The 22,842-nt window shown below is 35.5% G+C and overlaps 4 protein-coding genes across 5 annotated transcripts in view; 3 read left to right on the top strand and 1 right to left on the bottom strand.

Moving 5' to 3' along the window:
• Window positions 2,038-5,997, top strand: LOC105168749 (protein NUCLEAR FUSION DEFECTIVE 4). The gene is made up of 3 exons (XM_011088892.2): window positions 2,038-2,673; window positions 4,492-5,011; window positions 5,141-5,997. Exons 1-3 carry the CDS (start codon window positions 2,221-2,223, stop codon window positions 5,779-5,781), a joined length of 1,614 nt encoding a protein of 537 aa, XP_011087194.1. The 5' UTR covers window positions 2,038-2,220; the 3' UTR covers window positions 5,782-5,997.
• On the top strand, window positions 6,943-12,016 carry LOC105168748 (WW domain-binding protein 11). 2 transcript variants are annotated; one of them, XM_011088890.2, is made up of 9 exons: window positions 6,943-7,210; window positions 7,439-7,532; window positions 8,055-8,140; window positions 9,326-9,375; window positions 9,489-9,558; window positions 9,641-9,722; window positions 9,854-10,251; window positions 10,408-10,950; window positions 11,464-12,016. In XM_011088890.2, exons 1-9 carry the CDS (start codon window positions 7,127-7,129, stop codon window positions 11,677-11,679), a joined length of 1,623 nt encoding a protein of 540 aa, XP_011087192.1. In that variant the 5' UTR covers window positions 6,943-7,126; the 3' UTR covers window positions 11,680-12,016. The 2 variants fall into 2 exon arrangements, with proteins under 2 accessions (XP_011087192.1, XP_011087193.1); XM_011088891.2 differs by lacking the exon at window positions 6,943-7,210 and adding an exon at window positions 8,222-8,299 and having other exon boundaries at window positions 7,515-7,532.
• On the top strand, window positions 13,711-21,656 carry LOC105168747 (DDT domain-containing protein DDR4). The gene is made up of 12 exons (XM_011088889.2): window positions 13,711-14,827; window positions 14,937-15,047; window positions 17,016-17,102; window positions 17,190-17,227; window positions 17,335-17,416; window positions 18,349-18,455; window positions 18,655-18,811; window positions 18,993-19,085; window positions 19,251-19,374; window positions 20,138-20,180; window positions 20,290-20,478; window positions 20,561-21,656. The coding sequence occupies exons 1-12, from the start codon at window positions 14,240-14,242 to the stop codon at window positions 21,300-21,302; spliced, it is 2,361 nt and encodes a 786-aa protein (XP_011087191.1). The 5' UTR covers window positions 13,711-14,239; the 3' UTR covers window positions 21,303-21,656.
• Window positions 21,716-22,842, bottom strand: part of LOC105168746 (AAA-ATPase At3g28540-like) — a 1,649-nt gene continuing 522 nt past the window's right edge. The window contains exon 2 of the mRNA XM_020696045.1: window positions 21,716-22,837. Within this exon, the coding sequence (XP_020551704.1) occupies window positions 21,920-22,837 (918 nt within the window). The 3' untranslated portion in view covers window positions 21,716-21,919. The remainder of the gene's footprint in view (window positions 22,838-22,842) is intronic.

Raw genomic sequence — 22,842 nt, 5'->3', positions numbered from 1 at the left:
TAAATAAATTATATAATAAAATTATATGTAAGATATTTTTTCGACAAAAAATTACACAATCTACAACTCTTCTTTTTTTGTTTAATTAGATTTTATTTAAATTAATTCTATAAAATTAATTATGTTGACAATATATTAAAGTTCAAAAAATCATAATATTAAAATTGTAATTGTATAAGAAAATATACATTATTACATTTGTAATTTAATTATATTTTTTAAATTAATATAATTTTAATATTATGATTTTTAAACTTTTTATACTGTTAAAAATTAATTTTATATAATTAATTTAAATTTAATTAAACAAAAATTAAAAAATAAAAAAGAGTTGTAGATCCAATCTATGACAATATTTTAAATTCGACATATGCGGCTCGTTATAATTTTATTATATAATTTATTTATTTTTAAGAATAAAAAATAATTAACCCTATTTTATATCATCTATATTATATTACTAACTGTTGTGGCACGTCATTATATCGTGCATGTAATGAATATTTTTTAATATATTTTAAATATATTAAAAAATAATATTATAGATAACAATAAATATATAAAATTACTATTACATTAAAAAAAAAAGAAAGAAAATGCATTTATTTTTGTTTAATTAATCAAATTTAATTATTTGTGTTTCAATCACCGGGATTAAACAAGTAACAGTATTGTGTTTCTTAAACCGCCATATTGCTTATCTACGTGACGTGGAAGTTGTGTGCTTCAGAAACGCGTCCATTATGCTAATTAAAAGTAAAAATAAGGATAAGTATGACAAGAATGACGTGTCAAACTTAAATTCTTGAAACAATTAATCCAAATACATTGCATTTATCTAAAAATTTTCAAACAATATTGTATTTAATATATAAAGGACATATATATAAAAAAGATGATATTATTAAAAAATTATTCGTGTAGTGTATATATTTAAATATCAATAGAAAATACAATACGAATATCAACAAATACGAAAAAAATTATAACCGAATAATTTCATTTAATACTTTAAATATTTATTAATTTATCATTCATGTTAGAGAAGATAAATGAGCCCCTCAAATCATAATATAAATAAATAAATAAATCTATGATATTTTGAATCATTATTAAAAACTTCGTTCACACAAATATGAGGCCGTACCTATCGGGTGGAATACGATATGCCACCACAAATATTGGGCTATAAATTATTATTGGACAGAAGAAAAAGGGCCAAATTATATTTTGGCCCCTATATATACTTACTTTTTTATTTTTAGTCCTTAATATTCATGAAATCTGATTTTGGTTCATAATGTGTACATTTTTATAGATTTGGGGCAAAATTTGATGGTAGGATCAAATATACAAAAAATATGCAAGAATAGTAACCAAAATCGTGATACGTAGACATCTAGATCAAAAGTTAATAAATCTTATATATAGGGACAAAAAATATGATTTACTTATTTTTTTAATGAAAGAAGAAAAATATTAGTTTTTATTTGGTTCAATTATATACATAGCAAGAACAGATTTAAACTAGTAATTTTGTTCCACTTCTTTTTATCTAAAAAGATTATAGGATATAAGTATTTTTTATTCTCAATGATATTTATTTGTATTTAATTGAGATAGTTAAAATTGATTGTAAAAACTTAAATTTAGATTCATGAAATAAAATTTTATATTATAATTTTTTAAAAATTAAATTGAAAATTATTTTTTTTTCAAGACCACAGGATGTCTTGATTTTGGTCTCTAATATTTATGTATCATGATTTTGATTTTTAATATTTGAAATATTTTATTTTTTCAGTCCCTAATTTGATGGTAGGCTCAAATTTATAAAAAGTTATAAGTATTAGAAACTAAAATAATACGTGAGTATTAGGGATTAAAATGAGTTAGTGGCTAAATATAGGGACTGAAAATATAATTTACCGGACAAAAGAGGACAAAAGAATTGTCAGCCAGAAAACAATAGAAAATATCTGTAGTGATGGGTTCAAACTGAGGGCATTGCTGTCATTACACTCACAACTGAACCCCCATTGCGAGCGAAAGAGTGGCTTAGAGAATTTAATGCAATGCATAGGCCACTATGTAACCATGGCGCACATTCCTCCACACACAGACATACAGAAAACACGCACATATACATACATGTATGTGTATCTATACATCTGAATTTAGAGACAAGATAAATACACAGTACAGTTCCGAAGTGAAGGGATGGAGGCAGGCAGATGGATAGCGGCGGCGGCCACGATTTGGATTCAGTGCAGCTGCGGCGCGTCCTACGCCTTCGGCATCTACTCGCCGATCCTCAAATCGAGCCAAGGCTACGACCAGTCCACGCTTGACACCATCTCCGTCTTCAAGGACATCGGCGCCAACGCCGGCATTCTCTCCGGCCTCCTATACTCCGCCGTATGCCGGCGCCGCCGTCACTCTCCGCTGTGGGGGCCGTGGGTGGTCCACGCGGCGGGCGCGGTCCAGTGCTTCGTTGGGTACTTCTTCGTGTGGCTGGCTATCACCGGAGCCATTCCACGGCCGCACGTGCCGGTCATGTGCCTGTTCATGTTCCTCGCCGCTCACGCGCAGACGTTTTTCAACACGGCTAACGTCGTCACCGCCGTCCAGAATTTTCCCCACTACAGCGGGACTATCGTCGGTATTATGAAGGTAAGTTATCTTGTTTTACTTTTTTCCGCTTTTTTCATCCATTTTCCTACTATTAATTTGATTTAACCACCAAAGGCAGGAATTAAATTGAAGATTAGTAATTTGACCGAGCTAAATGTAGTCACAAAATAATTATTTGATAAATTTTGATATCTTGTACATATATATTGGTATTTTAAAATCGATTTTGATCCAATCAAATCAAATTTAAATTAGAATTTCAGCTAATTATCTCTCACCTGGACAATTTTTTTTAATTAATTTTAGCTCTTATCATATGAAATCTTTTTTCCTTTCTATTACTATTTTAAATAATTTATTGACTATATAATAAACTTTCTTTTTTATTTTCAGTGTAAATAATAAAAAAGTTCAACTTAAAAAATAATTAATTAAGTTTATATGCAAATATTTAATTATAAAGTACATGCAATGGGTCTGGCACATAAAAAATGAACCTTGCTTCCATATCAAAACATCTTACAATAAGATGTGAAAATTCATAATATTTTATTCCTTCTCTTGAAGTTTAATCAAATGGTATTATTTACTTTAAGTAAGGCAATTCAATACTAATAACGACTAGTAATTTGCACACACTGTATTTGTGTAAGCAATGTAAAATTTAAATAATATAATTGTTATTTTTTAAAAATACTGACAGTCTATGCAATACATGATGTGTGAATAAATAAAAATATATATATAATAAAAATATTAATAGGCATTAATCAATGAGTGTTTAAATTAATTTATAAAAATATATATGTTAGTTAAATAAATAAAAAATAGTAAAATAATAAAGGTTGTGGGAAGTCGTTAAGAAAATAGTAGGGGAAGAGAAAGAGAGTTGGAGGTTGAGAGAAGGAAAAAAAAACTGTAAATAATTTAAAAAATATAAAAGAAATTGACAGATAAAAAATATAAAGATACCAAATAAGTGCTCTTCAATTATTATAAAATATAGATAGTAAAATAAACCCAACTTGGTTCGACAATTGCGTTTATAGGAAGAATTAATTTTAAAATAGTTGATTTTAAAGAACTTGATATACATTCGGATTCTCAATTTCATAATTAATTAGTTAAATATACGTTGTAATGAAATTACTTAATTAATTGTCGTCAATTTTGTGCAATGAAATATTTTATACATGTGATCTGAAATATAATAGAAAATGCAATAAAAAAAAATATTTCTTCAGAAAAAGAAAAAGGAAAGAAAGAAAAAGAAAAACAGTGCGTGGCAAGATTATCCATGTGAGACTTATCCGTTAAAGGCAAGAATCTGAACAGTGCAATACACCCAAGACTTGGTTGTAAAGAAAACCTTGATATAATTGGTAGTTGTACTTTGTGATTATCCTTTTCATTTCTGCCTCCTCATGGGACCATATGTTAATTATTAATTAATGGAGTGATTATCTTAAGTGACGATATGTATTTATAATTTTATATATTTTTTAAAGAAAAATGATCGAAATTACGGACGAACGTATGACGTTATGGTCATTTTACTTCAACTTTGTTAATTAAATTGAGTCAATAACATAATTTTAGACCTTTCAAATTAAGTATACACATCGAGTACACAACAATGCTCCACTTCAAAAATTTAAAACTGTAGAAAATTAATTTGAAAAATAAGATGTTGTTAGGCACTGAGAGTACTCCATTCATGGGATAGCAACAAGACCATAATGTTTTGACCAGCATGCGCTGTTTGATTTCATTTCTCTAGTGAAAACCGGTGGCCTCTCCTTGTTTAGACATGTTTGAGTCGAAATGTCCAAATTTCTGTGTTGTTTCCCCTTGCAGGGCTTCCTTGGTCTGAGTGGAGCAGTACTCATTCAAGTGTATCAGACACTATTTGCAGGGGAACCCACTACTTTCCTCCTGATGCTTGCATTACTCCCAACTCTTGTTTCCCTTGTCCTTATGTTTTTAGTGCGAGTCCATCACATACGATCAAGCGATCACGACAAGTTATACCTGAACGAGTTCTCGTTGATTTCCATGATCGTTGCAATGTACCTCATGCTTCTGATACTCTTGAACAACATCTTTGGTTTGTCTCAATGGTCTCGTGCTCTTACTTTAGCCCTCCTCCTCATTCTCCTCTCTTCACCTATTTATGTCGCGATCAAAGCCCAAAAGCACAATTTCAATTATGGACTATCACAAACTTCCTCCACTTTGAAGTCCCCTTTCATGAAACACGGTCACGAGTCAATGGAACCAGATAACTCGGAGAACGGAATCCAGCAGTACAAGGGGACAACCTCGGAGACCAGTCTTGATGATGTCGTGGAAGAGTTGAATCTCTTACAGGCAATGAGTAAGTTGAACTTCTGAACTGGACTACGGACAATCATTATAGTAGCACATACAATTACATATTGACGTTTTTTAACGATTTTAATGTTGTTACTTAATTTTCTGTCACTAATATTCTTCATTTTTACAGAGACGTTGAACTTCTGGCTATTGTTTGTGGCAATGCTGTGTGGGATGGGGTCGGGCCTAGCGACAATCAACAACATCAGCCAAATAGGGGAATCCCTTGGCTATACACCACGAGAGAGAAGCACATTAGTGTCCTTGTGGAGCATATGGAACTTTCTTGGCCGGTTTGGGGCTGGTTACATCTCTGACGTTCTGATGCATGCGAGGGGCTGGGCGAGGCCGTTGTTCATGACACTTACTCTAGCAGCTATGACTGCAGGCCACGTGATCGTCGGGTCAGGTTTCCCTGGTAACCTATACGTAGGCTCAGTGCTAGTAGGCGTGTGCTATGGCTCGCAGTGGTCATTGATGCCCACTGTCACGTCTGAGATATTTGGTGTGCAGCATATGGGGACTATATTCAATACCATTGCCATAGCTAGCCCTCTGGGATCATACATTCTTTCTGTGAGAGTGATTGGTTATATATATGACAAGGAGGAATCAGGGGTGGGGAATTCTTGCACTGGAACTCACTGTTTCATGCTGTCCTTTTTCATATTGGCTTGTGTTAGTCTCTTTGGTTTTTTGGTGGCTTTGGCGTTGATGGTCAAGACAAGGGGGATCTACGCAGGGATTGTGCGTCGGAGGATGTTGTCTTGAGATGTATATATTAGTATGTGACAAAATTTTAGTCCCAATGAACCACAATCAATTTTATTATAAGTGTAATATTCTTACTATGTGACTGGTGTATAATCTATAAAGTATGATAATATTTACAGTTTGATTGATTGTTTGAGTTGGTAAACTATGCTCGAGGCAAGAATTGTAAGTCACTTTAGTTTGCTATGTACTAGCTGATGTGATTGAAATTTAGTTATATCTGAAGTTCTTTAATTTTATCTTTTGCATATTTAATTCTTTTTTCCAAAACAGTTTGAAGTTTAATGTCTGTAAGATTTATTGTATCTGATAAAAAAAAAAAAAGAAAAAAGGAAGAAGATAATACAATAATATAGATAATGTTGTTTAGGGAAATAATTCAAGCCGAGCTGAATATATTATTGGTCAATATGAATTTTAATTACCGAGTTCCAAAATTATGTTTAAGTTTGGTTGGATTAATTAATAGAATTCACCTTAAACAAGTTTTAGTTGTGTCGCGTAATCGTCAAATTCGAGTAATTTGAGTTTTTAGTATATATTTTTACTTTTCTCTTATTAATTGAATTGAGTTCAAATCGAGTTTTTAACTTATCGAACAGACTTTTATGTTTAAATTTAATTTATTATGCTTAATAAATTAAATTTAGATAAATTTTTAAAAAACAATAAAAATTAGGTATTAAATAATTCAATTTATTTTTAACTCTAAATGAGATCATGTAAGTCTCATATAGGTGATAGGTCAGTTGACCCTTTCTTTCAGACTAATGAAAGGTAGAAATTTTTGATAAGGAGTTCATTATTCTATCTTTTTAATAAAATGATGATTATATAATTATAATAACAATATATTTAACAATTGAATAATATATTGATTCAATCAATATATTTATTTAATAAAGAATTATAAGATGAATTATAGTACTCTCATAAATTTATGATCTCGAATTTATTTATGAGACCTTAATTTTAAGTGCGTTGCAATTCACACCCTAAGAGATAATAATTCGTCACTTTCCAACCTCGCAAATAAACTTATGTGCCCGTTTGACCTTATGTCACAATTAATGACGTATTAGAGGTGTAAAGTATAATTTATTTCTTTGTGAGGGAGAAAATGATAAATTAGCATATTTTTGGGCTGCAGAGTGCAATTCACTTCGCAATCCCCAATGCCCAAAATCCAAGTAGGAGAATGCCACCATCTTTGTCTCTCTCTTATAAAAGGGTCCGGAAAGCACACAATCTAATTGCAGGAACGTACGAGCGGGAATCGACGCTGTCTCAAATTCATCAAAGAAGCAGAAAGGAATTAACGAATCACTGAGAAGTCAGCGCAATGGTGAAGACGACGAAGGGAGGCAAAACCATGAATCCTACCGATGCTTACCGCAAGGAGCTTCGCATGAAGGAATTGAAGCGTGTAAATTTGCCCCCCACCCCCCACCCTCTGTTTTTCTTTTAAATTTTTGTCGTTGATATTGTCGTATTTTCTTTGATTATTTGTTCAATATGCAGTATGGTGTTGTTCTGTGAGATATTGCTGGTTTTTTTCTCTCTTTTTTGTTTTTTTTTTCTTTTTTGCCTTTTGTTCCATGGGTTATAGTGTTTTATTTTATATTTTCTAAATTGGGGTAATTTTATTGTACAGAACAAGAAGGAGCGGAAGAAGGTGAGGGAAGTAGGAATCTTGAAGAAGGATCCTGAGACATTGAGAGAGCAGATTCAGAAGCTGGAAACAATGAGTAAGTTCTGAAGGATCGAATGATGCTTTCATTTTATGTTGTTGTTTATGCCTTTTGTCACTGTGAAGTAATGGGTCATTGCAGAATTTAATTGGTTATTTGCTCTTTAATTAGGTGATTATTCAGTATACACAATTTATGTTTTCCTCTTTTCCCTTTATTTGATTAATGCATCATCTCACGATGAATTGGACGGGTAGATGGAGTTTGTTTAAGACACATTTTTGAACTTATGGTTGTGATTTTACCTGATGTGTTTTGTGTCCTGCGTTAGTTATCAAATATTCGAACCATGTTTGCTTTCACGGGATAGAACACTTGTCAGTTGTTAACTTTTGTCTACATATGTCAAGTGTTAGTTTCATAGAGTTTTACACATTCTTCTATATGTGTTACTCCAATCATGTGCTGCCATCTATTTGGCTATGCCTGCAATCAGTGGTTTACTGAATGTTCTTCTCATGTAGGAGGTAATTTTCATTTTTTACTATCATCGTGATCTGTGTTTTGTGCTAATTGCAGAGGCTGATGGTGCTTTGGACAAAGCTAGAAAACACAAAAAGAGGCAGCTTGAGGATACACTTAACCTTGTGATCAAGAAAAGGAAGGTAATTCTTTCAATTAAATCTGAAACTGTTTTTTGTTTGACATAGTCGCCATTATGACTAAACTCTGTTATATTGCCTTAGAGGTTAATGTGCTTCTGAGACTCCTGTTTAGAGTTGGAACTAAAGAAGGCATTATCTAAACAATGATCATATTCTGAGGTGATACATTTTGTTTTTATCTTAAGTTATGGCCATATATTCTATGGTAAATATATAGACCTTTTATTTGCTAAATCATGATTCAATATCAAGCTGATTCATATGGCTACTAGGAATTCATTGCCTACATATATTATCTATCTTTGAACCATTTTGTATTGCCTATATATCTTACCTGTTTTGGAACCATTTTTTATTCATTGGATAGTGACTCAATTGTGGCATCTGTTTTGTGCTCTTTGTTAACAATTTTCATATTCATAGGTTCTTTGAAGATTAAAGTATGCTGAAGTACAGAAAAGGGCATCTGCGTGATTTTATGAATTAAAGAAGTGGGTACTAGTGTCTGATAAAGGAGGATAGGAGAAAAAAAGAAGGATTAGAGTTAAATAGTTGCACCTCATGCAAATATGTTGGAAGTGTTTATATTATGAAATTAGTTGATTTTGAATGATGTCTTGTAGTAAGTACATCCTCATGGATGACATAGGTTGGTATAGGAATGAGAGACAGTTGGCAATGTGCACATTCATATGAAATCTGTACTTGGGTAAAGGAAGGAGCGGCTGTAGGCAACACACTATTTGAATGTAAATTATCATATTTTCATATTGTTTAATTCAGTATTATAATTTTTTCAATCCGGTGTTATCGTCTTACTATAAATACAACTCGGCCTTGTGGTTTAGGTACTTATTTTTTAAATGTATTATATTTCAACTGTAGAACTCCTAGCCTTTTCATCGGCTTTGAGAGCTTCCAACAATGTCAAAATTGGAACATTGGATCCCTATTTATCCTATTCTATTTTTGTGAATGTTTTTGGGACTACTGAGTAATTCCTTATTTCTTGTGTTGTTTTCTTCATGGAACATTTGTTACTGAATAATTATGCTTTTTCCTCTGCATTTCTCTATGCCCATGGGTTGATTGGGCCCTTTCATGATTTCATCTGTCTATATTTGGTTGATCCTGAAGAAATACTAATACTTGTCATTAACATTTTGCTTTCACTTTGTTGTACAGGAATATGAAGAAAAAATGAAAGAAAAAGGTGAAGCACCTGTTATGTTCAGGTAAAGAAGCCTCCCTCCTTCTCCTTGAAGTTGTTAATTTATTTATTTATAAGATGGCCCATATCTGTAGCAAATTCTTAGTTGAAAGTCTGGGCATGCTACTCTTTCTGCAGTCATTTGGGACCTGTTCGAAGGCGTGCTACTGCAGAAGAGGAAGCGAGAGTCAAGCATCCCAGACCTGAAGTAAGTTATTCACAAATTTCCATGGTTTATGATATTGAACTCTTCTGCTGAACTTTCAACATTTAGCTATGTATTGATGCAGGACTCAGTCTACTATCACCCAACTCTGAATCCTTCTGGAGCTCCTCCTCCTGGAAAACCTCCAATGTTCAAGTCATCAATTGGTAACTTTGGCCCTTCTCCATATTCTAGCGAATACTATTCAACTATACTGTCCATCTCAATGTTTCTCTTCTCAGCACTCAGTCTCCATCCATCTCACATATCTAGTTCTGTTATTTACTTTGAAATGCAGGACCCAGGATACCTTTACCAGAGGCCTCAGCGAGTAATGTTGCATCATTATCAAAGATAGAAACAGATTATGGAACTTTATCTTTGCTCCCGTTACCACCTCCACCTCCTCCTTTGCCTGGTGCGGGCTTAGATCCTGGAGATGGTTCTGTTGTGCCTGCATCATTGCCTCCGCCTCCACCCCCTATGCCCACTAAGCCAGCTACCACAGATGCTACTGCATCATTGCCCCCACCACCAACTCCTCCTGGTCCACCACCGAAAGAACTACTTGCTACTCGTCCTCCACTTCCTCCACCACCACGAATCCCCCAGTCTGCTCCACCACTCCCCCCTGGTACTTCTGGAAGTGAGAAATCAGCAAAATCAGACGATTTAACCACCAGAGATTCAGTTCAGGTATACTCCCACACACTCATTCAAATAATTAATCAAGAGTTTGGAAAAGCCGAATGACATGATGTGGAAGGTCTTTGATGCTGAGTTTACTGAAGTGTTTTCCAAATCCTATTGAATCATTGATATTACTAATGTTATGTGCTGATTTTCTCTTAGATGCCAAATATTCTTCCTCCACCACCTCCACCTCCACCTCCACCTGTGGGGTTGCCCCCCAAGTTGAATAGTAATAAGCCCGAAGGCTCAACTTCAGAATCTGATACGAAATTCCCTTCAGATGCCAAAGATATTACAAATAGGGCTCCCCCACCACCGCCTACAAGGCAACAACCACCAGTGCCTGGAGGTGCTGTGGGCGCAAGTTTGCTGCCTGATGTACTGCCTCCAGGTGTTCTGCGCTTTCCACCACCTCCACCTCTACCTCTAACTGAAATGTGTCCCCCATTGCCCCCTCTTGGAATAGCTGTGCAACCAGTTCCTCAAGGAGTCTTGGTCCCACTATTACCTAGACCTCCTTTGGGACCTCTTCCTGGGCATCCACCAATGATGAGACCACCACTTCCACCTGGTCCCCCTCCTATTCCACAAGATGACCTCACTGCTAGACCTATTCTGCAGAAGCCATCATACGTTAAATCTGCTGCATCCACCGTCGTGAAGAGGCCTCTGGCACAGCATACTCCAGAGCTTACGGCTATGGTGAGTGTTGTACGCATTTGGTTATTTTTCTTTCCTATTGACTAAAATCTAACATTACACTGTTGAAATTGTTGATATAATATGAGAGTTAATAAATGTGCATTTTAGTTTTGCATTTCTTAGTCTGTATATCTCTATTAGGGTGTCGCTGAATTGTCCAGCAATGGGCTTTTCTTGTTTGTTTACTTGGCGCTTTTGTATTCATGTGTTTGCCTTACTAGAACAATTAAATATATAGGTATAAGCCAACTTCGCTTCTGTGATCTTTGGCTCTTGTATTATTTTTCTCTTATTTAATGTGAATCTTAATATGGTACATAGATCCATGTAGGCTGCTTGGATTGCAGATGGCCATCTCTAATCTTCCATGTAGTCACAAAGGATAAATATATAGAATGCAGTTTGTCTGTCATAGCATTCAATTCTTCCATTCACAAAACCAATGTAGAAGCATTTTAGCATCACCTAGACTTTAACCTTAAGACGCTCAGATTTATTCTTGGTTATTTGCAGGTTCCTGCATCTGTACGAGTCAGGAGAGAGTCGGCCCTCCCAAAACCAAAGCCAAAGGCATCAACTGTTTTGCCTACCAACCGATCCATAGTAGCTCCACCAGTTGTGAAGCAAGATTCCACTAGTGCATCCTCTGCACCAAAACCACAAAGTATAGATGATTCATATATGGCGTTTTTAGAGGACATGAAAGCGCTTGGTGCTCTTGATAGTTGAGCTCAAACAATCGAATTTATGTGACGGAGTAAAAACTAATGTACAGGGCCTTCAATGAGAGATTGAAGCATTATTTCTTCAATTTCCAACTTATCCAGCCGGTTTATGGTTGCTTCGAGCCATTGCTGGAAACCAGACTCATGTCAGGACAGGGGTAATGTTTGCTTCCTTGTTGCTATGTTTCCTTAATCCTTATTGCCATAAATTTTATACAGCAGGCAATTAGGGCAGTGTGGAGGGAACGGAATTGTGTCTTAATTAATAACATTGTTGACACAATAGCAGGTACTTGTCTGCTAACCCACGCAATTCTTTAGTTCCAACCTTATTTCTTCAAGTTGAATGCTCCCATTATTACCTGGTAAAAGCATTATTTACAGCCCATCGATTCTTATAACATGATTGTTTGAGTCCAAAAACTCAAGTTCTTGTTAGATTGATGGATTGCTGTTGTGAAGAAATAGGCTTGTTTCTACTGCTGTTAATGCATTTACTTTTTACTGAAGTTGGCAAAGGGCATGAACAATAGTCTCTACTTTCTACTTGAACTACTATTTGATTCAGGTGAATTCTTTTGCAAACATCCAACAATATATATTATACAATACCAACACAATGTAGGTTTTACTATTCATGTTCTTAAATTCTTACAGTGGATATATATTCAAGAGTTTCCATGACCTATAAGGAAAAATTCGTTTCAGAATTTGTCCAAGACCAACCGAGTACAATCCATGATGTGAGCTAGCCTTGAGACCATTATTGCCCAACTCGATATTTTAAATGTTACAATCAATGCATAATACATTAAACATGTTGTACAATTGATACATATTTTATTTTCTAAAATTAAGATGTATATATAAACGGTCCACACATTGAACATACAAATGTGAATATCCTGACTCATTCTTTTGAACTAAAAACTACGAATGATGTAATTAAGTGTGCAGTAATTTTCAGGCATTGTAAGACTCTAGTTCCATATACAACCATGATCAATATTCATGTCATGCTCTTTAACTTGCATTGATGATTGCAATTAAATCAGACTTAGAATCTAATTTGGTATAAGACATATTTGAAGTCTAACATTAATACGTAATTATAATTATAAGCGAGTTAGAATGTCTTTAACGAGATATTTTATTATAAGATATCATAGAAATAATTGATAGAACTTCTTGAAAAATACCTTATGTTTTGAAAAATAAGATGTTGAAAAATATTTAATTTTTAAAATTTTAACAAATGCATTTCATATTAATTGTATTGGCTCTAGAGTTATAATCACTAATGTTCCATGAACGTGATAATTTTATTTCAATCGAAAATTAAAAAATTCACTATGTAATTCCTTATATTAAATCTCGAGAACATGGATTTATAAGATTTAATATGAGTTAATACTAAAGAAAACCTCAACAATTATTAATATGGGCATCACCATCATATGATCTAAGTTGCTAACTATAACCCATGATGTAATTGTTCATAATAGGAATAAGAAACTTTCAACTTTGATGAAAGTAAAGTCTTATCTTTTTTTCTTTGAACAAAAACTCTTATCCTTGTGTTATACGGTGTGATACAGATAATAACATAATTTAACATTCATTTAAAATTATCTTAAGTATGACTTTCAATTATTTTGTAAAATAACGCAATTAACCTAAAAATTTGTCATGGTAACGAACGATATTATGAAATTATGAGTTCAAATATTGTTGTTAATTAAATTTGTGCAACTTAATTTAATTGAATTAGAGGTGCAGATTAATATAAATTATATTGAGATTGGACCCAAAACTACCTATCTATAAAGCAAAAAAGGGGGGAAAAAGACATAATACAACAACTTCACATTCCCATATGATCAAAAGGATTCAAATGTCACAATTTCAAGATTCCGAACAAGAGACACATTGTTGACTCAAAATCAACTTAGCAAGAAAGTAAATGTTATAACGACGTCGTAGAAGGAAAGAAAACACTGTTTAAATAAATATAAATCTACCACAAAAGGCTCTTCCTGTCCCCAGAAATGAGAAACCCTCACACCTTTAACCCAAAGCCAAAATACTAACAAGATTTTCCCCCATTCTTCTTCTCTCAAACACCATTCAAAGAACTTCAATTACCCCGAAGATTTCACCTTTTTAAGTCAAGGTTAACCCCTCAAATCCTCATTTTTACCAGCTCTGCTCCTGTTAGTTTGGTGTCTTTACTCCTTAACTTAATTCACAAAATCCATTACTCCTGCAATTTCTCACTGTTTGTCCCTCTTTGCCTCCTCTCCCCCTTCTCTTTCTGTCCGTGAAACAGAGGGACCGGAAGAACTCTCTGCAACTTCAAAAACCCATGATTGTTATGCCATGTTCTGTGTGCTAACAATGATTGTTATGATTGTCTGATTATGCCCTTTTCACCTTTTGCAGTTTAATCTTCTTTGGTATTATTACTACTATTGTTGTTGGTGTTAATCATTGTGTTGTTTTGAGAAAAACCCTAGCTTTGTCTGCCCATTTGGTTTCGGAGCAGCAATTCTTGGGCTGCTTCAATGCAAGCCCTTGATCTCCCATGTAATCCTTCTCTAGACCCCCGTGCGCCCGATCTCTCCGCCATGTCCAAGCATTCCTCGCCGATCCACTCCCCGGACGACCAGTCTTCCCAAAACCCGGAAAATGGAAAAACCCATGTCGAGAATAACAAGAGTGAGAATGTTAAGGAGAGTAGTGTTAAGAATAGTACTACTAGTGACAATAATGGTAGTAGTACAAGTGTAGTAGTTAGGAGGGAGAGGCCATCGAGGGCGTGCACGCAAAGGGCGGCAGCGAGGATGCAGGCTGCTGCTGAGGCCGAGGCTGCTATGGCTGAGGCTGAGAAGAAGAGAAAGAAGGCAAAGAGGGAGAGATTAGCAGCAAGGCTGTTGAAGGAGGAGTCTGAGGAGGAGATGGAGGATGGCTTATGGGAGGAGGACGATGGAGGGAAGGAGGAGAATGGAGAGGAGGATGGGTCTTCTTCGCAGTCACGGTTGCAATATAGTAGAATAGTTACCCCACTGGTCGGAGAGCCAGAGGCTTCACAGTTGCCGCGCTGGAAAATACGGTCCATGTGGCAGTTGGCTTCTATTCTCAATTTCTTGAATGTATGTTGAGCTTGAGAAAAAAAGATACATAAATGGAAATATGTGAACTATATTTGGAGTTTTAGTGGTTTGAAGCTAATTTGCGTTTTGTTTGTGTTGTGAGGTGAAGGTATTTAGGCCTTTATTGAATATTAAAGTGGAATTTTCGGCAGAGGAGTTTGAGACAGCTTTGATGACCCCCAACAGTACTTTGGCTGATATACATATGCCACTGTTGAAGGTTAGTTTTGTTATTTGTTCTTTAGTAAAAGTGTCTTTTTAGTTGGCTTTTGTATGCAAAATTTTTGACCTGTGTTAATTGAGTGTTTGCTATGGTTTGGGTTAGTGTGATAGTTGGTGTTGAGTTGATTTTCTCAAGTCGATTATTTTCTCTTCATAATACTATTCCGTAGACTTTTCAATATGATAAGCTGTGTGATTTTTTCTGCCTAGTTTAACTCTCCTGTGATAGGCTGTTGGAACTGCCAAAAATCTTTCTGGGATTACTTCTTTGTTGATGTGTTAGCTTGAATGTAAATAGTTTTTGGATGAAAGTTTAACCAAAACTTCCATGCAATTTGTTCAGATAGCAGTAGCGATTGGGTAGGTGAAATATATGGATAGACTATTGACTATTCTGCATAACCATCCTAATGAGGTATGGATGTTGTGCACCAATATTCACCAGAAGTAAGGATTTTAACTTTGCAAATTTGGTTGAGCTGCTTTAAAGATTTGATCCTTCTTAATATAAAAAAGGAAGGCTTCGGTATGTATCTGAATTGGCATTTTTGGTTCATAATTTTCCTAATAGAAATCTATTTGGTTTTTGGTTTCACTTGAAGATGAATTTGTTATCCACCAAGTGTAATTCATCACTGATCATTAGGATTGTTTTCTTGCTAATATGGCTGTAGAAGACTTGAAATTTCTGCCCCTCTTTTCCTCTTTCCGTGAGCATGCCGCGGAGCAAAGAATCTTCTGACCTACTTAAAATGGGTACCTCATGGTGAAAAAATGCAGAGGTCCAATAATACATGGACATTAGTAAGAGATATTGTAAGATATTTCTTTCTCTAACATGCAGCATTAAAAGAATGAGCTTTTTAATCAGTGACATGGGAAGCATGAGGTGTTTTTCTTAATCTCTCTTAATACACTAGGTAATTTATAATGGGATTTAGTTCCCTTTTCCTTTCTAAAATATTAGTTGAGATGTTTGGATTTGGGATGAGGTTGTCCTTTTAATCCAGGTGCTTTTAGTAGTAAAAATTCCCTCCCTTTCCCATTAGTTTGTTATCTGTTCCGTTTGTGTTTTCTGTTTTTTTTTTCTTTTTCAGCTACTCTTTTTTTGTTTCCCTTTTTCTTCTGTGATGGTTAGAGATAAAACATGGAACTTAATTTCATATCAAACAGAGGAGTAGATTGGATTTTCTGTGGATGACTTGTGCACTCTGGAAAATATCATGGTGCCTTATAGGGGTATCTGTGAAATATTCAGAGGTAATGGGCTTGGGAGTTGTCTTGTGAATTATGATTAGAATCTTGGGAAATAGATTCTGTTCTTTTCTTAGATTTGCTAGGAGCTATATGTTGCTGATTTTTATTAGTAAATTTGGGGTACCGTTGATGTCCTATTTGGATGGCCAAGTTCAAAGGATTTCTGGGGATCCATTCAGATTGTTCTGGGAAGACACATAGCGAGGCACAGCTGAGAGGAATTTTAAAATGACTCTGCAGGCGTGACTTTCTTTAAATATTATGCTGGACTATATCCAACCATTGTATTTGGTAATAGTTATCTCTACAGATCATTAAGAAGTTTTGATTTGCAAGCATATTCTTCTGAGATGTGTCATAAGTTTCTATCAGGAAAGTATGTTATCCTGAAAAATAGACACGAAAAAACCTGGACAACAGATTGTTTACACCAGATTATTGATTACATAACATTGTGGCTTATTTCCTGGTGTTTTCCTTGCAGTTGTTTGATAGAAAACATTATTAAAAATTGAAGTTCTACATTTATGTCATGGTATTGAATTCTTCATAAGTTTAGGCGAGAATTACTCAAATTATGCTATGTGCGTTTGCTTCCTTTTTGTCATATGTCTTTGTACCTTGAGTGTTGCTGAAGTATTATTTTGTTAAAGGATTGCTTGTTGACACCATAACAGGTGCTCTTATGTGGTTTTGTTGCTATGTCTAGGCAATTCCTCCGGTCACTAGAATGGCACTTGGACATGCTACTTGGATTACTGTTTTATGCAGAAAATTGAAAGATTGGTGGCATTGGGTAATCTGATTATTGACCCTTGAAAAGCTTTTAACCAATCTTTGTAACAGCGCTATTGGATTTACTTAGTTTGGTGCATTATTGTAGGTTGCGGAAGGAGATCTACCTATTGTTGCATCACATGGGTGAGTAGAAATATATCTTGATAAAGTCCGAATATGTGTGCTTATATTTGGGAATGAGAGACACAAGTTGTGCATGCTTTATGAGAGTGTGGCTTTTGTTGTCTTAGGACTGAAGTAGAAGCATACAATGCACTTGATCCTGGTGTCCGAGTGGTGATTCTGAAGGCCTTATGTGATATTCGGGTTGAGGTATCACTTTTTTAGATGATTTTCTTTTTGCAGTACTTAATCCTAGCTTCAAAGAATTAATAATTGACTTTGCTCATTGCAATATGTGATAATGCAAGGTTCAGATGTTTAGTATTTATAGTTTTGGAGCTTAACTGTTATTGTTAGATTGTTTTCCTGATTTATCCTGTATTTCTTGTTAATGAATAACCATTTCATTTTAATATTCTCACTTTTTCTTGTTGACAAAATAATAATTGGAATTAATACGTTTTATTGTTAAGTGAAATCCGTTCTTTTACAAATCACATCAGTTATAACTGTATTGTGGTCCGTGCTGTGGTTTTCCTATTCCCATGATTCCCACCAGGCTAGCACGTCATATGCTTCTAGGATCGTCTCCGTCTGGATTTTACTTCAACCTGGGGGAATGAAGTAAAACTATTGGTTTAACTTCAAATGATGGATGGCTAATTGGGGATGTTAAGATGGAGGTACTTGGGAATTTTATGAACAAGATAAGAAGCACGCCATGTAGTCATAAGCCGAATTGCTTACAAATAAAGATGAGCCTCAGGTCATTGTATGAGAGGGTGTTAGATTATATTGTGAACTATTGTCGTTTGGCACTTAGTTTTGGTCGTAAATTATCACTGCCGTTCCTTTTCTGTGCAGCAGGTTATACAAAATTTTATAGCTGTATCTATTTGACTTGTATTTTAATTTGCAATGCCTTGTAAAGTACGCGGTGCTTTAGTCATTCAAGTTCATTTTTCTGGGTATTCTGTGTTTTAAGAAAAGTTTCTCAATTTCGATAACTCACTTCTTTAACTAGGACTGAAACTTCTCTTCACATGTTATTATCAAGTGTTCGGGATTTCCAGCTATCTTCTTCCTTTTCAGTCACCTTTTTTGCCAATAATGCTAAATGGTTATGGTTGTCTTCTCTGCAGCAAGAAGATATACGTAACCATATAGATGACTCAATCAAACATGGGATTCCACTTTCAGTATTTCGCAAAGAACGCCTAGGGGGTGATTCTTATGGAATCTCATATTGGTAATACATATTCCTTTGCAATGATTGATCATGCTTGATTGTTTTAGATAGTTTATTCTTCTGATGCCCCGGCATTAATAATGAGACATACCTTTGCTTCTTGTATATGCATAATATATTGTTATTCTTGTGCATTGTAGAATCTCTTTGTTTTTTTATCTGCTTGGGGAATTTCATATAGATGCTTGATACTATGTAGGTATGAAGATGATCCCATCATTGGTCATCGACTGTACAGAGAGATCAGAAAAGTTGAGGTGAAAAAGGGAAAAGGAAGGAATATTCCGCCTATTCCTCACTCATCATATCAATGGGAAGCAGTTGCCACTAATCTGGACGAATTCCAGAATGTTTCTGTAAGTCTTTCTTGTGGTCAGTTCTCTTGTGTATTTTATTTGGATCTTTAGTGTGGTCTCACTATGGCATGCTTAGAAGCCATCGTTTTCCTGAAATTCAAGCATGCTTCAGTTTTTCACACTGGCTTTTCCTTTCAGTAATTTTAATATCTTTATTTAATTTCATACCTGCTGCTTTCAGGAGAAGCTCTTTTCAAGTAAAAATAGAACAGAGGTTTCCGTTGGGAAGAAATTGAAAAATGACTTGCTTCCTGAAATTGAGAAGGTCCACAAGGTGGTCTACCGTTCCTTCTTTGGATAATGATTTACACTGAATGTTATTTTATTTTGGTTTATCCTCTTGTTTAGTTCAGCAATCCTTTTTCTAAGATAAAATATATTCTTTAGTTTCAAATAGTTTTTTATTTGCTGATTGGGTCTAACAAGAGCTTTTCAACAGAGGAAGGAGAAATTGTTGAAGAAACAACACAGGCAAGCGCTTATGCTTCATAGCATGATTAATATGGATGGTCTTGCCACCGGGCGCTCTCTCCGTGATCGAAAACCCGTCACTTATACTTTTGGTATGTGTTGTATCGTTTTCTCATCATCTAATGTTCTCTGTTCTGGTTTACGTTCCGAATTAATGTCAAGTTCACTAGTGATTTGGACCCTCAAAATACTGTGAAGTGTGTAAGGTTTCCCCCTCTCTCTCGCATGACAGTGCTCGTCCACGTGCACCCATGACATATCAATGGTACTAGGTTCAATTGCAAATATTTGGTTATTGCTTGTATTGTTTTTATACCTTTTTCACTCTCTGTTTTTTCGAGTTGGGAAAGACAGATCATATGCTATTCTGGAGTTAAATAATTGATCCCTTAGTAGTTTACAACACACAACTTTTACTTCAATAATTTTAAAATGCACAATTCTTGTCATATTAAAAGTAGCCGAGCTGAAAGAAAGTAGAGCAGAAGACTTGTTTAGTGATTAAGTTTAGCTTCTTAGTTGATTAGGCAAAAGAGGTACTTCACACTCCACAACTGCACAGAGAGGATAACAATGGACAAAGTAAGTTAATTTTGTATGTCCACAAATATTGAGAGAAAGGTAAATTATAAGCTGGTAAAGGAAAATAAAAGTTATAATTAAAGATAATGGCCTAGGTCATTTTACTTGCGTGTCCACTATATTCAGTCCCCCTCCCGGATTTTCAGTAGTTTCGTGTGTCGTATGAGAAAAGTAAATGGACCTTGATTTTTGTGTTGATGATCATGTAATGTTTCAACATGAGGCCAAGTATGAAGATTCTGAACTCTAATGTTAATTCTTATTCTTCTGCAGATGATTATGATCGATCAATAAATGAGGCTATAAAGGTCACCAAGTACGGACTTTAGCACTCAAAAATTTGTTATACTTGTCATGAAGTGATATTTCTATATTCATATGCTTTTAGAGATTCATCACTTTTTTCTTCATATATTATATGTCAGGAAGAAACAGCCATCCCCGGAACCTTTTGACAGGAGAGATCCTTCTCTGAAACTTGAAGTTTCTACTAATGGTAGACCTGGTGTTCCTTCTCAATATTCTCGGCCTGTCTCATTTAGTGCGTTGTCTCCTAGATCACCTGAAGATGATGAGTTTTATGATGATCAGAAAACTGAATCATTGGATCGCAGGTACTCCATTTGTCACCCTCCTTGGGTATGTTAGCATTCTCAATAAAAATTTGAAATAACTGAACTATATTGTGGCCTGCAGCAATCGCCGAAGGCAGCGGCCTCAGCGGTACTCTGTCAAAGAGTTTGTGGAAGCTGTCTCAGATAACGAGGCAGATTTTGATAGTGATGATGATATAGTTGGTGAAGTGGTTTACGATGATGAATACCTAAAGAGACGAAGAAAGAGAGCGAAGATGTCGAGTAGCTCCGAAGGCGATGAAGAGTATCAATGGGATGAAGAAAATCCTGAAGAGGAAGAATATGAAGAAGAAGATGATATCTTAAGTACGAGTGAGGACAGTGATCAGCCTCGCAGGTTCAAGACATTGCCGGGCCGCACTAGGAGGGAAACGAAATTGAGGTCAGTTGATGAGCTCCAGTCAGGTCTCAGGCGCAGTAAAAGGGCGACAAAAAATCGTATCAATTACAGGCAGTATGAGATGTCTGAATCAGATACTGAGTCAATGAAGCCTGATAAGTCAAGTGCATTAGATGAGCACTCTACCGCAAGTGATAATGCAGAGTTCTCAACGGGTAGTCAAGATTCTGACGAGAAGATCGGTAAGCAAGAGCTGCATGCCAATCAGCCCATCGAGGAGCAGTATCCTGAGATGGTTGACGAAAAGCAAACCAATCCAGAAGAGCAAACTAATCACAGAGATGAAGAAGAAGCTGAAGGAGTAAGAAAAAGACGTTTTCTCGATTTAAATGAGCTTGCTCCAGGTTCTGGGTTTGATGATGGCCCCAACTCAATGGCAGATGAAGAACCAGATGACTTCTAAAGTTTCCTTTCCACCGAAAAAGGGGAGAACATGTTTTCTCCCAAGGAAGCTTATTTGAATGTTAGATGACTTCTATATTTGTGGTAAATCCACTCCAAGAAGGAAGTGACTAATGGAGAGTTACTCCCTTGGCGAAATTTAAGCTACACCCTGAATTATTAATGTTTTCCTGCTGGGGGCAGCTTGATGCTGAGGAAATTATGAACATTTAGTCAAATTTACGGTTACATCTGAGAGAAAAAGCACAAAATGAGATATGGATGGGGAATTCTGTTAAGAGTTCTTACTCTTTGATGCACTCAGTGTACAATAACTTGTTAATTGATATTTGTATTGAAAGATTTCTCTTTTAGATGATCTGGACCATTTCTTTAACTTCCTTGATGCATAGAACACTAGACTACTGGGAACATGGATGACATTTCTATTGAGTGTCAAATTTATTATGTAGGAAAATGTCCAGATGGATAATGGTGGATTACTTCTAATACAGTAAGCGCTCTAGTTTTCTGGGCTCCGGTTAATATACCTCCCATGACTTATGAATATTTAATTTCACTACATTGGTCTTTCAAGAACTTAACTCGATTTCATCTATTTTACATATGGATTATATCTCAGGCTTTTCTTGTGGAGCAGCGGTCGTGGTAGGGATCTTTGTATTTCAGTTCTTCTGTGCACTTCGTGATCTGTCTGCTCTTTGCTTCCTCAAGAGCGTGAATGAGATTCAGAAGACATTCCTCTGGGCCTTCCTTTGCAGATTTTGGCATGAGGTTTTCTGCAACATCAGCTGGTGTAATGTCAACCGCTTTAATCAACTCTGCAACTGACTGGAACAATGGATGTGCTTCAAGTTCTAGGTAATTGTATGCAAGCACCTTAAATCCTTCATATGTGCAGTAAGAAAGTTCGATATGTTTATCCATACGACCCCTTCTTGTGAGAGCTGGGTCGAGCTTGTCTATATAGTTTGTTGTGAATACAATTAGTCTCTCGCCTGCACAGGCAGACCACAGTCCGTCTATGAAATTTAGCAGTCCTGACAGGGTAACCTTGCTGCCACTCTCTTCCTTCTCCTTACGAGAACCTTCTTTCTTCTCACTGTCGGTCTCAGATTTCTCCTTTCTCTTTGTCCTTTGCCCTGTTAAATCAAGAGAGCAGTCGATGTCCTCTATCACAATGATTGATTTAGCTGTCGTCTCCGTCAAAAGCCTTCTGAGTTCTGTGTTGTCCTTCACTGATGTAAGCTCAAGATCATAAACATCATAGTCCAACAAATTAGCCATAGCAGCAATCATTGTTGATTTCCCAGTTCCAGGGGGACCATACAGTAAATAACCCCTCTTCCATGCCTTTCCAATTCTTGCATAGAAATCCTTACTCTTGGTAAAAGTCAGCAGATCCTCAATGATTTCCTCCTTTTTCTTCTTCTCCATCGCAAGAGTCTCAAATTTCGCGGGATGTTCAAACACAATATGACTCCAGTACGACTTGCTGTGCCCATTTGTGTACAGCTTCCTCTGCCTGTTTCTTGCCTGAA

Source organism: Sesamum indicum, linkage group LG8, assembly GCF_000512975.1.
Source record: "Sesamum indicum cultivar Zhongzhi No. 13 linkage group LG8, S_indicum_v1.0, whole genome shotgun sequence".
Classification (NCBI taxonomy): domain Eukaryota; kingdom Viridiplantae; phylum Streptophyta; class Magnoliopsida; order Lamiales; family Pedaliaceae; genus Sesamum; species Sesamum indicum.
The sequence above is the reverse complement of the archived record's forward strand: the minus strand, read 5'-3'. Positions and strand labels throughout refer to the sequence as shown.

What these genes read in the sequence shown, in the direction of transcription:
- LOC105168749 (XM_011088892.2), top strand. Translation starts at nt 2,221, where the DNA reads ATGGAGGCAGGCAGATGGATAGCGGCGGCGGCCACGATTTGGATTCAG. An exon ending in CTATCGTCGGTATTATGAAG is followed by an intron (nt 2,674 to 4,491) that starts GTAAGTTATCTT and finishes TTCCCCTTGCAG; the next exon opens with GGCTTCCTTGGTCTGAGTGG. An exon ending in GAATCTCTTACAGGCAATGA is followed by an intron (nt 5,012 to 5,140) that starts GTAAGTTGAACT and finishes TCATTTTTACAG; the next exon opens with AGACGTTGAACTTCTGGCTA.
- LOC105168748 (XM_011088890.2), top strand. Translation starts at nt 7,127, where the DNA reads ATGGTGAAGACGACGAAGGGAGGCAAAACCATGAATCCTACCGATGCT. An exon ending in TTGTGATCAAGAAAAGGAAG is followed by an intron (nt 8,141 to 9,325) that starts GTAATTCTTTCA and finishes TTTGTTGTACAG; the next exon opens with GAATATGAAGAAAAAATGAA. An exon ending in TCAAGCATCCCAGACCTGAA is followed by an intron (nt 9,559 to 9,640) that starts GTAAGTTATTCA and finishes GTATTGATGCAG; the next exon opens with GACTCAGTCTACTATCACCC.
- LOC105168747 (XM_011088889.2), top strand. Translation starts at nt 14,240, where the DNA reads ATGCAAGCCCTTGATCTCCCATGTAATCCTTCTCTAGACCCCCGTGCG. An exon ending in ACGAATTCCAGAATGTTTCT is followed by an intron (nt 18,812 to 18,992) that starts GTAAGTCTTTCT and finishes TGCTGCTTTCAG; the next exon opens with GAGAAGCTCTTTTCAAGTAA. An exon ending in ACCCGTCACTTATACTTTTG is followed by an intron (nt 19,375 to 20,137) that starts GTATGTGTTGTA and finishes ATTCTTCTGCAG; the next exon opens with ATGATTATGATCGATCAATA.